We start from the raw sequence: 24460 nt of genomic DNA on the forward strand, positions 1-24460 counted from the left end.
AAAGTGTTTGGATGATACTAGTATCTAAATTCATTTTGCTGTGACAATTCTATAAAATACATGACGAATGAAAAACCTTAGAATATCTTGAAATATTTAGTGACTGAAGGAGACAAATATTCAGTATTTTAAAGACATGAATTACTTTAAACTCTGTTACAACTGTGAGGGCTTACAAGGATTTAACCAGTCCTGTACTTAAATCTAGAATGAAGCAACTATGAAATGGCACTATATAAAATCATCAGTGTACTTTCAACACTGTTCTGTGAAGCCTGAAGCAAACTGATGACTAATCTTTTTTCTTAATCTCAATGTAGCAACTTGGTGTGTAACTGTATAAATTTTGGGCTGAAGCAGACTTTCGAGTACTTGGAACTGAATATGTCAACCAAAAAATTACATGAAACTATTACTCGATCTTAATCCTTTATCTGTTACCCATAAAAAGAGTAATCAACAGTATATTCAGTAAAAAGCATTTAGAGATGGAAAAAAATTAGGTCTGTTATTTCAGTTCAGCTTGATAACTATATTCTGAAATTTCTGAATGAACATAACAATACCACTCTACTAATAACTCACCTAGATCATCTGAAAGCTTCTGAACATCAGCAAAATATTCCTTCAACATCCGTGTATCATTGGGATTCTGGTGAGGCAACTTGTGCAGCTCAAACAACAAGTCATCTCTGCTGTTCTCTAGATCCATCAAACACTGAAAGATTTACAAACTAATATATCTAATACAGGAGGCCTGAGTGTATCTCAATGTGGTGAGTAACATAAAAAGGAAAAGAGCAAAGTTTAAGTGGAGGAACAAAGTGAGGCAGTAAGCTGGAATACAAGAGAAGAGGTAAACAAATAAAAGGAGCAGCAAAAGAATAGTGAAGGAATGAATTAATGAAACATCATTGTTTTAAGAACAGCATTTACAGGGAAGATCTAGGTAAGATGGAGAGGGACAGAGAAGCGGTTGGTATTGGAAAAAAGTAAAGATAACGTGGAGGGACATAGTGAAGAAGTGCAAAGTTCAAGATATGCAAATGTGGAAAACCAACTTGAGATATAAAATCATTTTAGTATTTAGTGAAGATTTTCTTTAGGCATGCTTACTTTGAAATGTGAGACAAGGAAACAGGTAAAGACAAAGACTCTATCTATCTTTCTATCTTTATCTTTGATGCCTGTTCCCTTTAAGAACTCTCATCAAGGGAGTGGCCAAGGCAAAAGGGTGTCAACTCATGCCTGCCATTACATGCATTCTTTGCATATAACATTCCATGCATTCTTTCACCATTTCTATCCCTCCATTACTCTTTCACCAAAATTTCCTTCACTCATTTGACTCATAACACAAACCTTTCAGCCTTCTTTACCTTTACACATACTTTCCTAATTCCCATTCTTTGTTCAGTCAATCAAAAGACCAACTCAACTGCATTCCTTTAGATTTGAAAACACTCAGGGAACATATTTCAATATACAATGGATTGCTTGATCTCTTCCAGAAGTCTCCATTACAGTTTCATGCAAAGTAGTGTTGTATTAACATACAATAACGGTGTTTAAAAGCAAAGTTACACTGCTTTACATGAATGACTAACAATCTCTTGATTTTCCTCAACTTATATCAAGGAAAAGTAAGAAGTGTGAATTTTTCAGAGCAAGCACAAACTCACATTCTTACATGCAATATATCGACAGATTAAAAACTTCTGAACAAAGGAACATTTGATGAATATATCTAACTCATGGTGAGGCAGACAGTACTAAACTGTTTTTTTTTCTCATGCAGGTTTGCTGTTTCTCACATTAGCAAATTAATGCCAGGAAGAGGTGATAAACAGGCCTAATTTGCTCGTGTCCTCCTAATTCTCATGTAGAATGCAATAAAATCAGATTTTCTAAACATTTTGGAACTGTTAAGACTTTGAAAGGTGCATATGACCTGCTATGAACAAGATGAAATTTACATCAACTGTGTATCCAGGGTTTGTCCACTGAGTAGTCAAAATTCATACCTTATGCATATTTTTCAGACCCACTAAAACAAATCTTCAGGTCTACATTTGCAGGTGTTAACCTAATACTTCTGTAAGCAGAATCAATTCTAGATAACAATAATTCTCCCACCACAATATAATCTTAAAATACAAATATTCATTCCAAAAGTTGGCCCACAGGAAAGAAGGATAAAGTTCACATCAATGCTTCTTTTTAACCATTTCTTTGTTCTTCTTTTTTTTACTTTAAGGCTATTTTTCACAATTTTCAGGCCTGAATGAAAAAAAAGTTAGAATTCATACTTTGGACCTTGAACGCTGCAACCACGAGTCAGCCACATCCAAGAGCACAAGCCACATGTAATGAAATATATTGATGTCATATGTTTGCCTAGGCAGTGTGAGTGAGTGGCAACAGAGGAGTAGGTGTTCAATGTCTCCAGTACAAATGTTGCATCAAAATCATAAGTGGTCCAGTAAATTGATATCTGTAACAATGAGCAGTGTGGTTTCTAATAGGCAGATGTGCACGTGAGATATGGTTTTTATCTGAAAAGTGCAGTTTCCAATGCCCCTTCCCAATGGGTATATGTCTGGTGGACTGGAAACTGTGACTGGGTTAAGTGGATGGATATTTAGAGTTTGTGGGGTCATTTCAGTGTAATTGTATTTTATGAAGGTGGCACTTGCTAAGGTGGGAGGATCTGCAAGCACAGGTAAATGAAATGCGAGGCTGAGGCTAGTAATTCATATCTGCATGAAGGTTGGTGGGTAGTTAAAAAGTGACTCAGGTACGGAGGGTGGGGCTGAAACTTGCACAGAATTGGATGCCTTGCATGCTGAGGTAGGATTATATTAGGAGTGCTTTTGTTTCACTGTGCAAGGTCTGAATGTCTGCGGTCACTAAGCAGCTGGAGACTGTTCTCAGTATTCTTTTTTGGGTGTTTGAAGGTTTGTTATTTTTAATTTTGAAAAGAAGGGTGATCAAAGTGGTGAGGAATAGTCAAGAGTGGAGCAAATAAACTATTTGTAGAAGAGAGTAAGGGATTTTTTTTTGCTGTCTAGAAGTGGTGCAAGTGAGGGTTTTAGGAACATTCATTTTATATGTAAATTTAGTGTTAGTGTTTATGATATGGGGTTATATATTATCTTTGTTGTGTATGGCATTGCCCAGTATGCCTGGCATCATACTGTGTGGGAGTGGTTGACCATGCAGGGTGATGTCAGGGTGCAGGTTGGATTTATGACAGTCAGTAATGACCGTGGATTTCTGTAAGGATGCTGTCATTCTGTTTTGTGAAAGACAGTGTTCTACATGCATGATACAGTGCACGGGTAAAATGTGCAGTGTGCAGTGCTAGGGTGCAAGGAAGCAGTTGCAAGAGCATATGCATATGTGAGGTTCGCACTGTGGTTTGGGTCAAAGGGAGGTCACAGAAGGGACTGAAGAGAGTTGGTGAAAGAACAACACTCAAGTGCCTTCACTGTGGAGCTTGAGATTTTTATAAGTATGGCCTTTGTGGATGACTCTGGCATGTGGTTTAGTGACCAACAATGAAACTGGTTAATCATTTTTGTTAGTTTCATGAAGGGTAGTGCCAAGGATCTTTTCTGTCAGAATATATCAAGGAGTTGTGCTGAATGATTTGATGTCTACTGCGACTAGCTCTGTGCAGGAAGAGGCTGGTTTGAAGCCATCCAGAATATGGTGAGTGAGGTTTACAAGTATTGTGGTAGTGAAGTGTTTGGGTGTGGAGTTGAGCTGGAAAGGTGAAAGTCAAATACTTTGGTTAAATTTGCTGGTGAATTCATTCTTCAAATAAGTCAAATACTGTGGTTAAATTTGTATTTGAATTCAAATTTGCTGGTGAATTCATTCTTCAAATATGTCAAATACTTTGGTTAAATTTGTATTTGAATTCATTTTCAAATGTTTTGATACTGATGACAGAAATAATACTGGGAAACAAGGAGTTGGAGGGTTCCATGATGGGTATCCTGTCAGAAGGTTTCCAGAAGTACAGCATTTTATTGTGAGAATTTGGACTGCTGTTGGGCTGAAGCATTTTAATAGATGCTTGATATATCATTAGGCACTATAGCAAAGGAATTATTTTGAGTTTTAACTGATTCCTATGGCAGTAAAGGAGTAAAAGAGCAGTCATGTCAAATAGGGCTCAGTGCATATTTTTCATGACTGTCCTGTTAAGGGGTGTGGTATATTTGCGGCTGATTTCTGAGCACTGAAATGTTTCATGAGTATGTTTTATGAGTCCCTTGGATGATATAATGTTGTTGTTTTGGGTTAGCAATGCTTTATGTGTGTGGGCTCGGTTTGTGGGAGTCAGGCATCGTTTGGTTTTGTGATTCACCATGTTGGGGAAGGAGTGGCAATTTGCAATTTGTTTTTCAGATATTAGGTTGGTGATGGTGTTATTTAGAGTGTGGATTTATGCTGTCTGTGTTGATGCTGAGTGGTTTTGTTTGAGTGCTTCTTTGCTTTATTATATCTGCAACAAATGGGAAGAAATATGGGCTACAATACTCCTTTCATCCATGTGATATATGTTTTTTGTTGGCCTGAATAAAGACTATGTCAAAATGGAAGATGATATGGTCTAGAAATAGGAAACTGACTATGGTAAAGGTTTACAGTTTGAATTCTATATTTTGTATAACTGATGGCTAGTCTAATTCTCTGTTGTGTGGGAGATAAGTGGGTTAGGTGATATGGAATCAAAGAGGGTAGTGGTCAGCGAAGATTTCACGTAGTGTATGCCAGGTGGCACTTATACGCAGTGTTGGTGTGCAAGAGGAATGTCATGTGAGGTAGGACGTGATGGATGTGGAGTCTTGGTGACTGGTTACAAAGGCTGAAGATATTGTCAAGACAGAAGTTGATTTATGAATACTTCACCTTTGGGGATCTTGGATGTGGGTACTGAAATATCTGCAGGGTATTGTGTTGCAGAGTAATATTATCTCTGGTATCAAATTTCTTCAGGTGTATAGAACTAATCAAATAATGTACAAAAATAATTTCACAGTGAATTTCAAAGCATTTATGTTTTAAAATAACAGACTCAGCTAATCAAAGAACATCCTCTGACGGAACCAATATAAAGACTTTGTCATTTCATTTTTATCCATGGCTTGATGAACTGGGTCCAAAAAGCTCATGTTTAGTGTACCTGAAAATCAATAACTTCTATTTGTATTTTCATAGCCCTTTTCAATTTCTAAGTCTTTCCAAACACCTTTGTTTACTATCAAATTTTAATAGCAAAAACTACAGTGAATGAAGAATTTACTGCAGATATTTTTAAGTAAAATGTACATAAAGTATATCTAAAAGAGAACTATTACACACACTAACCTGATGAGCATAGAGCAACCTTCCCTCTGAGATCCATTTGCGTGTCTTCTCAACAGACTCTGGTACAGTGAAGATATGCTTCAAATTCTCCATAGCAGCTGCATACTGGGAGTGCCGAACATATTCCTCACGGCACTCGTAAAGCCGTTCACTTAACTCAGGAACCCTTACCAAGCTTTTTTCTATATCTGACAAACTAAAACCAGTTGCTTAGAAGGAACAAATCAAAATGCAAATGTGGTTTGTACACAGCATTCACTATTATATAATTAGGCTTTTCATAAATATAAGAGCCTTGAAAACAGTTTGTGTGTCTGCGTGTGATTTATTCATAAATACCCCAGGACCCCTTTCTGAAAGGGTCCTGGTGTTATCTCAGATCTATCTTCCAGGGGTTCTTGCAGCTCCAAGGCTTTGTTCTTATAAATATTAAGATGCCAGAGGAAGTGGTTTGGTACAAAAAGAAAAGGTTGTGAAAGCCTTGCATAAGATGAAATGTGGCATGGTGGCTGGAGTCGAAGGCAGTGCAGATGATTTTCTTAATGAAGGAGTCACTGTGTTGTTGACTAGTTAGTTAGGATTTTTAATGTTATGTACGGATTATGGTGAATTACCTCAGGACCGACAAAATGCCAGTAAGGAGGACAAAGATAAATTTTTGAATTAGAGAGGTATAAGCCTGAGTTTACCTGGTAAATTGTATGGGAGAGAGGCGACTGAGAGGATTGTGGCATGTAACAAAGCATCTGACTGGGGAAGAACAATGTGGTTTCAGGATTGGTAAAGATGTGTAGAGAAATACTTTAAGATATAATAAGTGACATTCTGGGATCTGGAGAAATCATATACTGCTTTAAAGGTATCACAAATACATTGTGTGGGAAGAAAGTTATTTGAAGCAGTGAAGAATTTCTATCAAGACAGTAAAGAGTGTATGTGAGCTGGAAGAGAGGATGTTAAGTGGGTCAAGGTGAAGATGTGTTTGTTTAATCTCTTTCCTAATGGGGTGGTGAGGGAAGTGAATGAGAGGGATTTGGGGAGAGGGGCAAGTCTACAGTTTGTCAGGAGTGGGAGGGGACTGACAGGTGAAACAATTACTGCTTGATGATAACAAGCAAATTTTGGGTGAGAAACTGCAAAGTTGATTTCTGAGTTTAGGATAGTGTTCGAAAGAAGAAAGTTGAGAGATTATTAGGTTTAGCCTTGCAAGGAGACGTGTTAGTTGGTAGTGTGTGTTTGAATGGGGAAAACTTGGAGGAAGTGAAGTGCTTTACATACCCACTAGCACAACTTTCATACTTAATGAACAACTTCCTATCTCTTCAGAAGCATGAAGTGGTAATTCCTTGATATAAAAAACAAAAAACAAGAACTTCTTAGAGCACTTTTATCCATATTTTTGGATTTCTAACACTTGAAATCATAAAGTTGTACAAAAGGGAAATGATGTGAAAAGTTTTTAATGAGAAACAATTCTATGAATGCCTAAAATAAGAGTGCCATGTAAACATAACAGACTTACCAAGTTTTTATTTCTCTAAGGTCTGTAAGTGCAGCCAGAAGCTGACCAAGTCCTGTTCGAACTCCATCTAACTGGCTTTGCATTGCTGTCTTTAACATCGCCTCCACAGATGCCTGGAATTGATATAAGAAAATCTTTAACCTATAACTTCAAACTTTAATCAAACTGGAATTAACTTTGGAAACTGTAACAGACGTGTCTGATTTCACTATGGTTATTCAATATGGTTAAGGATGGGTTAGGGCAGGAGATGAATGCAAAGGTCTATGAGAGAGAAGCTCAAATGCAGTCTGTGAGGGTCCTGAGAGGTCAATCATCAGTTGTTTGCTGACAACACAGCACTGATGGCATTTTTAAGTAAAACAACAGCAAAAGCAAATGTATGGGTTTGGGGAACGTGTGAACGGAGAAAGTTGTGAGTACATGTGAATAAAGGTATGGTTATTAATTTTAGCAGCAAAGAGAGAGATTGGTTATTTGGAATGTGAGGTTGAAAGGAGAGAACTTGGAGGAAGTGGAGTGTGTTATGTACCTGGGAGTGGATATGGTAGGAATAAAAACCATGGGAAATGAAGTGAGTCATATAGTGGGTGAGAGGGCAAAGGTTCTGAGCACAATGAGGAATGTCTTTAAGGACAAAGATGGAGTGAAAGATGCTTTGAAGGATATGGGCCTGAACAAGGAGGAGGGTGTGAGGTGTGCAAGGGATTGAATGAAGCGGAGTGATGTAATAGATAGGAGACAACATGCTGTCACTGGGCTGAACCATGGCATATGACACGGTTGGGGGAAACCACAGAAAGGTCTGAGGGGTCTGGTTGTGGATAGGTGGTTTTACACTTGGACATCTCAAACATGCAAGTATTGTACCATGAAATGTTCTGACACATCTAATGTGAACCTTCAACTAAGTGCTGGAATAATGACTATGTGCTGACACCAAATTGTTTTCCAGCTTGAGATAATTTTTCCTTTACTGTTGTATAGGGAGATACATGTGATAAATGCAGTGACAGTTTACATGGAAACACTCTCAGATAATCATCACCACCTTGTATTACTTTCTATATATGTATTATCTGCATTTGTCATCATCTATACAACCGCAGTAATAGCTTCCATCCCCATATCATACAATCACAGATTATGTTTATATCTCATCCACCAAGCTTTTGTCGAGGGGAAAGTTTTCCTCATCCGTAAAGAATGTACAGATAGTTTTTTAAATGGTGTGCTATTGCTCAGTATGTAGTAGTTGGAAGGCAGCTAAGAACCAGGGGGGTATTTTGCCAGTACTACTCGCCTGGGTATCGGAAGAGTTAGTGAAATCAGCTTAGTGAGCCAGCACTTCAATGGTTGTCAAATTGCACTCCTCTGACCCAGTTACCTGTCTTTTCTTTCTGCCTCACTAACACGTGGACTACTGGCATTCTGTCCATGACCATACAACCTCTCCTTGTCATATGTAACAATTGACAACACTTAACTCACACAGCTCATTCTTCATGACTCTAGATTTTCCTGCTGAGAGTGCTATGTGCTAGCCCTCCCTTCTGGCAAAATGGTAAAAGCAGTGTATACAAAAAGTAGGTAGGAACATTTAGGGAGAAGCATTAGGTGGTAGTGTTTGGAAGGAGCATTAAATAGTAGTCAGTAGGAACATTAGGAAGGAGCCTCTGCAAACACTAAGCTAGAGTTGCCCTTTGCCAGTGGCCTGTTAAGGGAGAGGCACTAGAAGCTAAGAACAGGCACTGGAGTTCACTAGTTATGGAGGCTCTATTGCTGTGGCCACCCCTTTGAGGGAGTTCCAATTGGAAAGGGCATCAGAGATACAGAAAGGTTTACCATCATTTACAACAATATAACCTTCCTCATCTAATGCCATTCCACCCATACATCTCTCCTTGTCAACTCTTAGGGACACCATCAACAGTTAAGAAAGTTTTCAGTGGTCTTACATCACCAGCTATGTATGATACAGCAATGACACGAAGGATTGGAATTACAAGTAAGGAAAATGTATGCAGGGGCATGGTATCATATATCACAATCTAACGTCAGGAAGTCTAAACAAAACTCTGTTAATCACAAGCTTTACCTTTTTCCGCTGAACTCTTCTTCTGTATTGATCGACCTTTTGAAGCTGGTCTGGCCGCTGTAGCATATTTGCCACAAGCAGAGTAGCTCGAGCAACTGCCTCAGATTCTGCCTCTCCAACATCCATGCTTTAAAATCTTTGCAAAACAAAATATTTCCATAAATGTCATGCTATGGGACATAAAAAAAATATATAAAAAAGTATTGGTTTTACCATGAGGCATACATTTCAATGGACATACTTGAACAGTACATACTGCCCACTATTTCACGCTCTTAGCAAGCTCTGGGTAAAGTCATAGGTGGCATGGACTTCTGAGTACTATGAATATTTTCATGAACCACATCCTGTATTTTCAAACCACTTCGTACATTCATTTCTCATTCAAGCCTGATAACTCAAATCTTCTCATCTATACTGATGTCATAAATTCAGTTCATATGCTTAGAAAAATAAAAGGGATTTTTACAGTTTATGCCCCACAGAAATTACAAGATTTGTAATACGGAACTGACATCTATTTCTTAGAAGCCCCCAATTACGAAGACTTATCCTCTAGGCTGGGTTAGGTTAGGTTTATAAAATCAAGACATATACTACCGCTCACCAAATAATTATCTTTGTCGAGCAGAAAGTGTAAAATTACCAAATATCACATGGAACACAACTACTGGGCAAGGCGTGTCTTCTTTGAAGGTTATCAGTGATATTACGTGTACATTGTTAATAAGCTGTTAGAAGACGGCTTTTGCTCTACCGCAAAAATTTATCATGCATTCAAAATCACAATACTAAAACCACTTTTTACATTCTGCTCATCCAGTTTATACATCAAAATTATATGAAACCTTTATAAAACCTTTGACATTACATAGAAAAATAATCTACAAATAAAAATGTACGTTTTGAGACGAAATAAAAAAAAAAATACTCTTCTACTATTGCCATAAGTGTATGAGAACCTAAGAGCATAAATCTATGTTCCTGTTTCTTATGGTCTATATTCACTTACCAACTTCTAAATAATACAAGTGTAATAAAATGAGGGTCATCTATTCACCACCCAGAACATAAAACACCCATTCTACCATAGTCCATATACTCACTTTGTTTGTGTCCATATATCTCGGATTTTTCTAGTTCTACAGCAAAGGTATCACTGTGATACACTCAGAAAAAGAATTAGATTTCGAGACTTGGTAATTTTATAATTCTTTGATGTAACACAAATCTTGCTGTCACTCGTACATACCTACTGCCTCCTCCCCTAAAGTCATGAACTGTCAATAGCCGAAAATTTTTATACTTATTTTAATAAATATTTTACGCTTATTCTATGAAGTACAATGATTAAGTTATTTTCTTTATAATTCAAAAAATATCATCCACTGTACATATTCCTCAAATTTCGAGTAAAATACTATAGCGGCACAATGGTTGCTTTTCTGTATCCGAATCCACGGCTCTGTTTTTATGACATTGACTTCAGCTTCGTCATGGGCATCGGTTGACAGGTTGTCAAGCAGATATTTCATCTACCGTGTAGGGTCAGTATTTCGTGTCTTCAGTGGTTAGTATAGGTCAATAAGACAGTCCTTCAGCAACTAAAGGGGATAGAGGCTATTCACACGAGGTTCCAGTCATACTATTGCCGCGAGTTGATGTGTTAAATTAAGGGCGGGGACGACCCAAGCCTGTTGCTTGGAAATTAATCCCGTGAATTAAAAGACACTATGACCTAAGTTTTTATGTTGACCTTTGGTGAATATGTATAACTGTCCTTTAAAAACATCCACGTACAGGGTCTTTCTAAGCACGATATAAGTGTGGGAGTCCATGTTACACTTGGAAGACAATGGACATTATGCTTGGCGATGTGCGTGTGTATGTTACATTTATGTATCTACGTACCAGATCTACAAGATGAAAGTGGGAATGGAGTAGATAGGCAGTAATTAGGACTTTCCTCATGTGAGGAACTTCTGAGAATTCTATTTCCATGTGTATTTCATCTGAAGGCTTGACCTCCAGCAGGCGGGAGGTTCATGTGGAGCACTGAATTAAAGGACATGCAAAGTATGGTGTGTGATTGCTCGTCTTCCTTTACCGAGTATTTTTTTTTTTACACTCACGTTGCCCTGTCTTCATAAACTTGCCTAGAACCATGTCTTTGTTCAGGGTCATGTGGAGCACTGAATTAAAGACGGGCAGGGTATGGTGTGTGATTGCTCTTCTTCCTTTACCGAGAGTTTTTTTTACACTCACGTTACCCTGTCTTCATAAACTTGCCTAGAACCATGTCTTTTTTCAGGGTCATGTGGAGCACTGAATTAAAAGACGGGCAGGGTATGCTGTGTGATTGCTCTTTGTCCTTTACTGGGAGACAAAGAGTTTTACGCTAATGTTGCTCCGTTTTCATATCCTTGCTTATATGAACTATGTCTTTGTTCTCATGTATGTATGCACACACATATATATACCCCAGCCTATGCCAAGTACCCATTCTGACCAGCCCCTTGATGAAGAAGAACGGATGGGTGGACTGTGGATCATCTGCCATAACTTGGATTTGAACCTAAGCAGGTTTGATCCCAGTCGGCTCATGTATGTATGACAATCAGTAACAGAAATGAAGTCAGTACAATAAAAGGTGATCTGAAATAGAATCATTGCTACTAGGTCGTAGGTTAAGGTAATTCATGTAGGGGGAGGGGTGATTTTATGCAGGGGTAACTTCTGTCAGCCAATCAGTACAACCATGATCCTTAGTGTGAAATCAAATATACTACAAAAAAAAGAATAAAATCCTGAATTCTATAGTTAGAATTTGGGTAGTGATAAAGTACCATAAAATTGTACATAATGTAGAAACATAATGATAATATATAAGCTTTTGTTGTTCTTACATCTCTTAACTCTCCATTCTATACAACTGCTTTCTTCCTTACCACTTCTCATCTCAATGTAAAGATGTAACACCAAACTACTAGACAACACTATCCTTAGTTTTTAAATCTTTTCTGCTTTTTATTGCGGTCATTCATAGATGCATATTCCATTTGAAATGGCACTTTAGTTGCTCATTATTCTTATCACTTTCTAGAATTATTTTCCTCCAAATGTCTCTTCAGCCTTTTTTTTTTTTCTACAGGTGGCTGTACTCTCTTTTGTAGAACTTTGTAGTACTTTCAAACAATGCATTTACTGAACCAATTCTTGAACTAATCTTGCCATACTTTCATATATAACCACTTTTTGTATTTCAGACTGATAGAAAATCATGCTGGTACTACTTCTTGTCGTAGGGTGCTTAATATTGTTGATGCGTGTTGTATATGTCCTGTACACGGTCAACTACTGCAGCCATGTGCCATTGGTAGTTACAAGCAAAACGGTGAAGACTTTGATTGTCTTAGGCTCAGGTGGTCATACTGGAGAAATGCTGAAGATGGTTGCCACCTTGGATCCTTTTCGCCATAGCCCAAGGATCTATGTTGTCGCTGCTACAGATGCTATCAGTCTGAAGAGACTCTCTCAGACAGAGGAAAAACTCATGGTAGGTCAATGTTGTCCTTGAAACAAGTTGTGGGTATTCATTTTTAGATTCTTTTGATAGTAAAGGTAGTCGCAGTCAGAACTTTGTTTTATGTTTAGTGCTTATCATCATTCCATTTATAACCTCATTTTGCTACTGCTGTTGTTTTGTTGAACATAATTTCTGCTACGTTGATAAAGCCGTTGTTTGCTTTTACATAGTTAAATGTATTTGAGAAGAGCACAGGTTGCCAAATTATTATTCATTTAGAAACAGAATCTTAGAAGTAAGAAATTGTAGTTGTTTGAAAGTGTATTTCATATCTTCAAATAGTTACAGTATGCACCTTAAATGTAGCCAAAAGAAAATCACTTTTGAACTCGGAGGAAGGAAAACCACAGTAATATAGCTATGGTATTCCCTGATTAACATCATTGATGTGTTTAAAAAATGCTTCATGAACCAAAATTGGTTTATCCCTTAGACAAACAAGGCAGAAAATCTTTCCAAATGATTAGACAGACAATAACACAGTAAAACAAATGCAGTATAAATAAAAAATATTTACATGGTTTATTGTTTCTTGAAATTTTCACACCACATGCAAACTAAAAGAGACACCATTTTTCAGCTTTCTCCATAATTAAAAGCATAATCCAAGGCATCTGACAGCAGCTATTCTTTCATCCAGATAATAGCCATTCCATAGTAATCATTAATCCACTCCTTTTGTCTGGTCACAGTATTGTAATAGAAGCAGCGATGGTTTTTCAAAATTCTTTCAATATAACAGAATAGTTCTTGCTGTTGTTGATGGAAGTAAATCTACCCTAACAGTATCTGCAACGTGTTCACCTACTTCAGAATGTTTAACATGTAATTTATTAGACTTTGTTTTGTTTTCTGATGAAGGATTTTCAAAGGCTTTACTGTATTATTTTGTAAGTAATAGTAAATAGACTGTAGGGCAGTTTCCATAGATAATAAGAACAAGAAAGGCAGTAGCTGTTAGGCAGCTGACGACCAGGAAGGTACATTACCAATACTACCCGCTTAGGTATCAGGAAGGTTAGTGATGGCTGTGTTGTGAGCCAGCACTCCAGTGGTTGTAAAGTTGCACTCCTTTGACCCAGGTAGCTGTCTTTTCTTTCAGCTTCATGCACATATGGACTACTGGCATTCTGTCCACAAATATACAATCTCTTTTTGTCATACACAACACTTGACAACACTAAACCCACAATGCTCGTACTTTGTAACTCTAGATTTTCTTGTGGTGAGGCTTATGTGCTAGCCCTGCCTTTTGGAAAAATGGTAGGAGCAGTAGACAAAGTAGCAAGTAGGAACATTTAGGCAGGAGCATTAAGTAAAAACATTAGGTAGAAGTGATAGGTTGGAGCATTAGGTAGAAGTAGTCAGTATGAACATTAGGTAGGAGCTTCTGCAAACACTGCTCTAGAGTTGCCCTTTACTAGTGACTTGTTAAGGGTAAGGCACTAAAGGCTAAGAAGTGGCACTGGAAGTCTATAGTTATGGAGACTCTATTGCCATGGCCATTCCCTTGAGGGAGTTCCATTTGGAACATGTGTCGGACATATAGATAAATAGAACAGGAAAGCACATAAATTTGACAACTAAATTGAATGCTAGGGCAAAATTGATCTTGCTTGATTAGGCATGAGGGGCTTTGTTAAGTTTGTTTGCAGTGCTAGGGAGATGCATGGTGTCCAGAATGCAGAGATCATGTCTTGGAGTGTAGTTCAACTGAGTTGGGAAAGGCAGCGTTTAGCACTTATGTCATTACAGTATTGGTATGTTTCGTCAGTGATGTGTTTGGTGGGAAAGGGGAAACTGAAAGTAAAATGTAGTTTGCTGAAGTGTGAGGGAGGGATGAACTTATTTTTGCTTGGGGGTTGAAGTGTGTTATAGAGGGGTTGAGTTCTTTCAAACAATTGGGTGCTGAGCATATCAAGGTAGGACTGTAATAAGAATTGTTTTGTTAAATACATACTGCTGTTAAGCAGCTTGTATTATTCTGTTCTGTACAGTTTGCAGTTTAATTGCCTTTGCAAGGGTGGATAACTAAGCAGGTGAGGTGTAGTGTAGGGTGAAACATTTCAAGATGCAGTTTTTGTATTTCTATTCTTTAATTGGCTCTCTGATTTTATTAACAAAGACTTTGACCACAATTCCCTGATCTCTCTGTATTGCTCTCTTGAAGTTACTAGTCAGATAACACTTTTGATATACCCTCTCACCTTAAGCAGTACACTTTTCCATGTTTGACATCTCTCCTCTGGCCAAATGTTGCCATACGCATGAACCTTGTGAGTTAATCATCTGCCTATGTTCTGCAAGTAGATACCTTCACATGGAAAAGCTAAGAGGCTTCTCATTTATCCACCTTGGAATAGAAAAAAATGAGAAAACTTAATCACAAAAAGATTGATGACTTACTCAGTAAAGTTCTAAAGAGGAGATACGGCAACCAATGGACATAACGTGAAATTAAGCAATAAACTTATTAAAAAAGACGTAAAGAAGAACATTTATTGTAAAAGAGTGGTGGATGAATGGAATAGAGTGACTGAGGACATGGTTAATGCAGACAATATACATAAATTTAAGTTATTTGATAGAGAAAATTCAAGAGATGGAGCACTGCAAGTATAAAACTCCATTCCTGTATGGCACAAACAGGTAATTACTAATATTTACAACTTGCAGTTATCCATGCACTGGACAGTAAATTTCCTTCCTTCTAATATTTCTCAGGTAGAATTGTTAAGCATGATTTAATATTCTTTCCGTCTTTCAACAGTCAAGTTTTATTTCTGAAAAATTATGGTATTATACTTATAAATCATAAGAATTACTGAAGTAGAATCTCTTGTGTTTTTTTAATGAAAGGTGACAGAATGTCACCTCTTCATTTATAAAACTGTGTTTTCAAAGGATAATGCAATCTTTTTCAAAATTATGTTGAAGAGGAGGATTGTTTCAAATGATATAATGATTAAATTATTCTTTATGGATCTTGAATACTGCTTTTGGTACAACAAAGGTCTTAAGTTTTTAGTCTTAAACAACCAAGAAAAATATGAAAGGATGGGGTGGAGGAGATTTGGGTTAGTCTAGCTTTTGATACGTCACTATTCTTTTTAATATTGCTTTTCTACTGTACTTAATTAAAACTTGACCAAGACATTTCACACACACCGCACCTGAAGATAATGTTTTGTCAGGCTATACAGGAAGAAACTGCTAAAGGCAGATTAGTGTTTGGCATGTGGATTGCATTTGGTCCAACCTCAGTTCCCACCATAATTGATAAAGAATTCTCCATCTGAAAGCATTATATGTTGAAATGGATTGTGCAAGGCACTTGAGTTTTCTCAACTGTTACGGAAGAATCAAGCAACTGGATTCCTATCCATCTTTGTTTGGGAAATTTATAAATTAATATGTTCATTTCTTGAATAGGTGAACTGTGGAGGAGATGATCAGTTTGTGGTGGAGGTTGTACCACGGACAAGAGAGGTTGGACAGTCATGGATCTCATCAGCTTGCACTGCTCTGTGGGCCCTTATCTTCAGCATCTTGGTGGTTGCCCGTCATCGTCCAACACTGATCCTTACTAACGGGCCAGGAACATGTGTACCAGTTTGTTTTGCTGCTCTGTTATTTCGTATCCTTGGTATTTGTCAGATTCGTACTGTATTCATTGAAAGTCTTTGTCGTGTGCAAACTCTTTCCTTGTCTGGCTGCATGTTGTACAGAGTAACTGATGACTTTTTGGTTCAGTGGCCACAATTGAAGGAAAAATACCCAAGATCTAAATACTTGGGTCGCTTGGTGTGATATGGATCACACATCCATTCCTCTTTGTAATCTTATTGTATTGATAAATTTTGTATAAAAATGCTTTGTTTCATATACCCAAATATAGAAGGGACAAAAGCTGTGTATAAAACACACCAATAGAGATATTATCTCCTGTTACAGCTACCCTCAGTGCAGGATGGCCCATACAAAAATTCTTTCAAATGCCACAGTCCATTCTTCTATGCATTCTTTTGCCAGTCTTGCTCCTGGTTTGGTTGCCATTCAAATGAAACCATTACTTACTTTTATTATAAGATCTGCATTACACTGTGTTCAGAGAGAGAGGATATTCCACATGGAAAGATATGGGATACAGCAGCAGTTGTTGGATTATACTGATAATGACCATGTAACATTTACAATTCTGCTGTTTGTAAATGGCCAAAACTGTGTAAACAGATGTAAACTAGTTTCTAGAGGAAAGAGCATCACATAACACCTGCTTCCCTACAATTTATGTTGTAGAGTTCAGATAAAAATAACTTGAGTAACAACTGCAATGCTCTATAAATTAATCCAGGGGAATAGGCATTCCACAAATATTCAGGAGACAACAAACTTGCTGTTTACATTGTATCTTGGAATACTAAAGCATTAATTACTGGCATTACAATAAGCAAGGGCAAGGTAACTCTCTCATGTGATCATGGCCTATTCTTCATCACCTGCCACAGTTCTAAGTTGTTTAATTGTTTGTACTATAATACATTCTTATGACAAGACTTTTGCTTGAACTTTTCAGTGTATTTTCAAGGCATCTCTGTGAAGACTTCCACATGCATATCATGTGAACTTGTTTCCACTGTATAGCAGAGTGATTAAAGTGAAGCCTCTTCCTTGCCTGTAGATATCACCAGACTATAACACAAATTCCTCCATTAATCTTCTCATATACACATGCTTCTGCATCAGCCCTACTGAAACATTTTTCTGTATATCTGTTCATACTTGCTGCATACAATCTTAGTTTTTTTCTCTTTTACTACTATCTTTCTAGTACTGTGTTATACCTTATATCCTCCTGATTTGTTTTTCATATTTTGTTTAAGACACACTTTGTATGCCACATTTCAAAAACTGCATCTCAGATGCTTGCACTTCCAAGTCATTCACGTATTATAAACGTGCACATGGTATACTTTATAAAAAATCTGTAATACAAGGATACATACTTTACAGACACAGTCGAACATCCTACATATCCCATAAATGTCATCCTTTACTCATACAACCACCTTAAAACTGAATTAATCCGACAACTCTGATGAAAATGATCACAGAAAATTCTTTCTCATTCAAAAACCAACTTCCTGCTTTTACTTGTATTCATTTTCAGTATGTTCCTCTTAAATTATGACATTACTGTCCAATTCTTCCTCTAATTCAGCTAACTCTAGAGCAGCATGTGCATGCAACAACTGTGATTTACCATGAGTACCACTAAAGTGCGACCACCCAGTTTAGCTTATCTTGCTTGATTCCCCGTCCATGAATACAGTGCTTTAAATGATGTTACATCTCAAAATCTTTTATTCATCTCAAACCAACTGTATCGCCATTTAATCTCATACACTATGCATTACCTCCATTATAAAGTTCTTTATAACAGCCATGACTTCCCAAAGAGCTTTTCTCTCAATTTTACCAAGAGCATTTTCTAAATCCATGAATGGTGATGACAGGTTTTTTTTTCCATTACCAGGAAATGTGAAAACTGGTCTTTACACCAACTTTCCTCTCTAATCTCACCTTGATCTCCACTCACAATATTTTTAACACAATGTATTATCCTCTTACGAACCATGCTAAGACATGACCTCTATAATTCTTAGTCAACATATACTCCAGTTACCTTTACACAGTGGAATATAATTAACACTCATCCAAGCATCATGCTTTTTCTATGCTGCCACACACAACACTCAATGGTAGTTGAACCTTCACCCTCCATCAACTCACTCATCACTATTCCCCATTCATACAGACCATTTTTGCTAAATTCTCTATCCTTAGCAATGTTGTCCTTTACATCTGCTTGTCTCTCTATACCTCTAATCCTTCTGACCAGTATCCATGTCTCTTTGACCAACATTTCCATCTACTTACCTTCTTCCAAACCTACTTGTTATACTCCCATAAATTCTCATTTTATTTTTCACCCGAAATCCTTATTTTTGCTATTTTATATTATTTATTATATTTTTTATTTTGCTTTGTCGCTGTCTCCCGCATTTGCGAGGTAGCGCAAGGAAACAGACGAAAGAAATGGCCCAACCCACCCCCATACACATGTATATACATACACGTCCACACACGCAAATATACATACCTATATATCTCAATGTACACATATATATACACACACAGACACATACATATATACCCATGCACACAATTCACACTGTCTGCCTTTATTCATTCCCATCGCCACACATGGAATACCATCCCCCTCCCCCCTCATGTGTGCGAGGTAGCGCTAGGAAAAGACAACAAAGGCCCCATTCGTTCACACTCAGTCTCTAGCTGTCATGCAATAATGCCCGAAACCACAGCTCCCTTTCCACATCCAGGCCCCACACAACTTTCCATGGTTTACCCCAGACGCTTCACATGCCCTGATTCAATCCACTGACAGCACGTCAACCCCGGTATACCACATCGATCCAATTCACTCTATCCCTTGCCCGCCTTTCACCCTCCTGCATGTTTAGGCCCTGATCACTCAAAATCTTTTTCACTCCATCTTTCCACCTCCAATTTGGTCTCCCACTTCTCCTCGTTCCCTCCACCTCCGACACATATATCCTCTAGGTCAATCTTTCATCACTCATTCTCTCCATGTGCCCAAACCATTTCAAAACACCCTCTTCTGCTCTCTCAACCATGCTCTTTTTATTTCCACACATCTCTCTTACCCTTACATTACTTACTCGATCAAACCACCTCACACCACACATTGTCCTCAAACATCTCATTTCCAGCACATCCACCCTCCTGCGCACAACTCTATCCATAGCCCACGCCTCGCAACCATACAACATTGTTGGAACCACTATTCCTTCAAACATACCCATTTTTGCTTTCCGAGATAATGTTCTCGACTTCCACACATTCTTCAAGGCTCCCAGGATTTTCGCCACCTTCGCTTCCATGGTTCCATCCGCTGCCAGATCCACTCCCAGATATCTAAAACACTTTACTTCTCAGTTTTTCTCCATTCAAACTTACCTCCCAATTGACTTGACCCTCAACCCTACTGTACCTAATAACCTTGCTCTTATTCACATTTACTCTTAACTTTCTTCTTTCACACACTTTACCAAACTCAGTCACCAGCTTCTGCAGTTTCTCACATGAATCAGCCACCAGCGCTGTATCATCAGCGAACAACAACTGACTCACTTCCCAAGCTCTCTCATCCCCAACAGACTTCATACTTGCCCCTCTTTCCAAAACTCTTGCATTCACCTCCCTAACAACCCCATCCATAAACAAATTAAACAACCATGGAGACATCACACACCCCTGCCGCAAACCTACATTCACTGAGAACCAATCACTTTCCTCTCTTCCTACACATACACATGCCTTACATCCTCGATAAAAACTTTTCACTGCTTCTATTTTATATACATCTCATTATTTTCTCTTCAGTAGTTTGTATTCTACACTCTGCCCTCCATTCACTACCATTTCCTGAAAATTTAAAATCTGGTAATTTTCAGGAACATTTACGAGTTCCTCTGAATTTCACATATGTGCTTGCTTGTAATGGGATTTGTATGTACAAGTTGACATGGGTTTATATTTTCGATTTGGAGTCAAAAGTGGATAGTACATAGAGTAAAAGATCCGGATACCTGTAACAGTTGACATCGGGTGATATTTTTGATTTGGAGCCAAAATTGGATAGTACACACAGTAAAAGATCTGGAGACCATGTTGCTAAACGTAAGGGAAATTTCATGACGTGCAACAATACATCCATTTATACATCAAAATTTACATAAAAATAGTATGACAAAATAAATATTTTGTATGCATTCTTAGTGCTTTTGAAACTACAGTGGGTACACTTTTATCCTTACTAGTAGTCCTCTCAAGCTTGCAAGGGTAACACAACACAAAGCTTTTTTCAATTTCTATTTTCATGTTTTAATAGCAAGAATACAAAGGGTTAGTAGTTAATTGTTAGGTTGAAAGATAAACTTCATATCAGAGTAAATTAATGGAATTTTGTGAACACAAATTACATAGTACCTTAATGTATAATATACTCTCATGGAATATAAATTACATAATTTTCAACTCTTTAATTGGACAGTGCAGTGTTACAAATGCATGAAATCAACTAGTGCCAAAATTGTCCATAATATTATGAATTACATATGCCCTGAAAATCAAAGCAAAAACATAAAAGCACAGTTGGAGTGGCAAGAGAGAAAAGAACTTTAAATTTTATGCAGGTAAAAGTAAAGTAAAAAATTGGGAAACCCCTCTACTTAAATCTTGGCTGTGCAATATGTACGAGACGAACCTGATAGGAACTGTTTGACTGCAGGGGACATGGGTCTCACAGCATTTTTTTTAACCAAAACCATCTGCATTAAGCATGGTTTGCCAACATTCAGATTTTCTTTAATACCTAGATGAATTATTCCTTTATCTTTGCAAAGGATAATTAAATTTTATGAGTTATCACTCAGTTTTTAGTAGTCTCTTACAATAGTTTTCACAAAGAATATTGACAAATAAAAACTGTAACAGAATACTCAGTTTCACACTAATATAAAATTAACCCTTTAAGTCATACATATGGGAACAGTCTTCCATGCATACTAAGACGCATCCTAATGTTTCCTGCTGTTTTATGTCATAGAGCAGCCTCGAGTTGTTAAATGGAACTATGTTCCCAGCATCGATTCACCCTCAGAAAGTTAACAGCCATCAGTTACCTTATAAATACCATAGGAAAAAGACTTGGGAATGTACATCTGGTAGCTACAAAAATAAATGCACGGAGACATGGGAAGACAAATTTGTAGTTCTGGATATGTAGTGATACAAGGGATGTGCCAATGATCATAATCGTTAAAGAAATTTTGTTTAGGCCCTGTAATAACTTCAAGGGATTGCAGCTACTAAGGAAAGTTTGTTTTTCCTTTAAATATTTTGTCTACTGAATAAATCAAATTAACAAAATGAGTTTTTAAAAACCATAGGCTAGAGGAATAAAAAATACACCAGACTAAGGACATGTTTATAAAGCTAATTAAAGTGCAATTCTGTTTCATGAAGTTGTGAATGCAGTCTAGCACTCATAAATGATAAAAAACCCCTTCTTCACCATTTACCTAAATAGTATATAAAAGTGCTTTACTTTAATCATTTAGCATAAAGGTGCTCCTCAATTCATGCACATTTAATTAACTTTTTTCCAACTGATACCACCACCACAAAATGAAAGCTTTCCTACTTATGTCGTAATTTTGTGTGTGAAGCTTTTTCTCAAGAAAACATAATGCAAGATTTTCTGAAAAACTAAAGACAAATCTTAGTCTTCAAATGGTTGAACTTCCAACTTGGTAGACTAAAAAGGGCCACCTTTCCCTTTGGAGAGTTCAAAGAATCACAATTTATGCAACATTTTCAAAATTAGTAATCTTTATGTTTAGAATTCAAAACCACTGCCTTGAAGTAAAAGATGATGATAAAGAATTTACTACAAACTGCCTGGAGAAAACACAAAGTTATGTGGGCCTGATTTTTGGATATGGGTTTTAGTTTCAATGCATTGCACATTACATGTAGAGAATGGATGTGAGCAAAAGCAGCCTTCCTTAGTCTGCTCCTGCACTAGGCAAGCATGGAAGAATACTTCAAAAGCTTTTAAAATTCAATAATACTACCAGGAAATGTTTTAAGTGGAAGATCACTGACCCCATCGAGAGGCTTACCATGTTATTGCATCATACTGGCTGCAACCATTTTCATTACAGTAATGCCTTTCTACATTTATCACCGATCCTTATTCACACCACTTTCTACATGCCATCAGAAAGACCAATTCCCTATTATACTACCCTTTTAAATTTATATGTTTAGTATCTTCAGAATAAACTTTGTTACTACCAGCAAGAAGAGAGTAATCATCACTTTTCTTGGCAATGATTCTATACTATGTTTATATCAGCAAACACATTGAAGGCATAACTTTTAATTTTCCCTTTTTCTGTCTTCTGTGCTATTGTTCCCAGTATAACTTTAGCAACACCTAACACTATCAAAATATTGGTAGATTTTTCGTTTTAAATCACCCAGATATTCCTAATTTTACACAACTAAATACAGATTCCTTTACACCATTACACATTTATAGTGTCCTTTGATCCATTCACAACAGCCAATGCCCATCATGGCATTACTGACCAAGTCCAATTTCCTGCCTTCTTATGCTTATCACTTCATTATGTTTGGAATCATTTTCATAATCATATCAATGAGAAATACATGATCATTTTCATTTATTTTTCTTTCACTGTTCACTGGTACTTTTTCAAAGTTATCTACTATTTTCCCACATTAGCAAGACAGTATCAAGAACATGCAAAACAAAGTCAACATTTGCTCACATCTGCTCTTTGGCTGTCAATTATAAAGCCGCAAAACTAGAAACCATCATCCAAAGAAAAATCCCACAAACCAATTCTATGTTTTCCCCTGACCACTTCATATACCATGGTTTAGCTTATTTATGGCACACTGCATCTCATCACCAACATACCACAATTATCCAATCTAATCTATTTCAAGCATGTCACTCACCCTGCTGAATGTTCAGGTTCCAGCTCCTTGTAGCCTCTTTTGCTCCTTCTTTCCATATTTTCAGTCTTACTCCCTCCAATTCTGCCACATTGATCCTTTCTGTCGGTCTTTCTTCTCTCATGCTCTCTAAACATCCAAACCATTTCAGCACACATACTGTATTCACTACATCTTGCTTTTACACTATCATTCTTTAAACAATCACCTCTTCTCACAACATGTTCGAAGCCATTCAATTTCAACACATCCACCACCTTACAAAATTTTGCATTCAGGGCCCGACTCATCCTTACAATGCTGTCAGGACTATTACACCTTTGAACATCCATCTTTGCCATGAACAATAATGACCAACACACTCATCAATGCATCCAGAACCTTTGTCTCCTCTCCCACCATTTGACTCTTTGGATCTCAAGGTTCCATCCACTAATTTAGTCCACTTCCAGGTACTTGAAGCATCCTACTTCCCCATATTCTCCCCTTTCATACCCTCGCACCATTCTTTCCTACTCCTTTGCTATATCTCCGTACCTTACTTTTATTTACAATAACAACTTTCCTCAGACATTCCCAAACTCAGACAACAGCTCCTGGAGTTTCTCCTGAGCTTGCCAGGAGAGCTGTGTCATATGCATCATGCCTCTTCCCAACTCCATCATACTGACGACCCATCCTTTTTTTTTTCTTTTTTTTTTTGTATTCACCTCCCTCACCTCACCATCCACAAATACACTAAACATCCATAGAGAAATCACACTCCTTCGATGCAAACCCATTTTTCACCTGGAACCTCTCATCTTCTCTCTTTTTACTTGCACACACACATTACTTTTCTGATAAAAACTTTTTGCTGCATCTTGTAGTTTTCCTTCAAAAGCAAATATTCATGTTACCTCTCATAAAACATTGCAGTCAGGCCTAACATATGCTCTTTCCAGGTTCATTAATGTCTCATACCAATCCCTCTCCTTCCCTTCTATTTTCCAAAAATTTTTCAAAGCCCCTAACCCAATCTGATGCTCTGTTCATGCCAACCACCTCTCAATCACCAATCCCAAACATCTTACTAGGTACAATATATATCATACCTCTGTGATTTAGGAATTCATTTTGTGTTTATACACCAATAAGTATCCATGATATCACCCATTTCATATTTTCTATTTTGGCCACTATCAATTTAACAGCACAAAATTGTAAAAGTCTGAGT

The 24460-nt window shown here is 37.3% G+C and overlaps 2 protein-coding genes across 4 annotated transcripts in view; one reads left to right on the forward strand and one right to left on the reverse strand.

The window, feature by feature from the left end:
* Sec6 (Exocyst complex component Sec6) overlaps nucleotides 1-24460 on the reverse strand; it is a 55426-nt gene that overhangs the window by 19536 nt on the left and 11430 nt on the right. The window contains exons 1-5 of one of the 3 annotated variants that reach the window (XM_071659092.1): nucleotides 10255-10291; nucleotides 9003-9138; nucleotides 6905-7017; nucleotides 5383-5578; nucleotides 586-718 (exon numbers count right to left, since the gene is read on the reverse strand). In XM_071659092.1, the coding sequence (XP_071515193.1) occupies nucleotides 586-718; nucleotides 5383-5578; nucleotides 6905-7017; nucleotides 9003-9128 (568 nt within the window). In that variant the 5' untranslated portion in view covers nucleotides 9129-9138; nucleotides 10255-10291. Of the gene's footprint in view, nucleotides 1-585; nucleotides 719-5382; nucleotides 5579-6904; nucleotides 7018-9002; nucleotides 9139-10108; nucleotides 10292-24460 lie in introns of those variants that run through there. The other 2 variants (XM_071659091.1, XM_071659090.1) reach the window with 2 other exon arrangements.
* Alg14 (ALG14, UDP-N-acetylglucosaminyltransferase subunit) lies at nucleotides 10443-16459 on the forward strand. The gene is made up of 3 exons (XM_071659100.1): nucleotides 10443-10549; nucleotides 12269-12558; nucleotides 16021-16459. Exons 2-3 carry the CDS (start codon nucleotides 12283-12285, stop codon nucleotides 16396-16398), a joined length of 654 nt encoding a protein of 217 aa, XP_071515201.1. The 5' UTR covers nucleotides 10443-10549; nucleotides 12269-12282; the 3' UTR covers nucleotides 16399-16459.

The sequence above is a fragment of the Panulirus ornatus genome, chromosome 67 (assembly GCF_036320965.1).
Source record: "Panulirus ornatus isolate Po-2019 chromosome 67, ASM3632096v1, whole genome shotgun sequence".
Taxonomy (NCBI): Eukaryota; Metazoa; Arthropoda; class Malacostraca; order Decapoda; family Palinuridae; genus Panulirus; species Panulirus ornatus.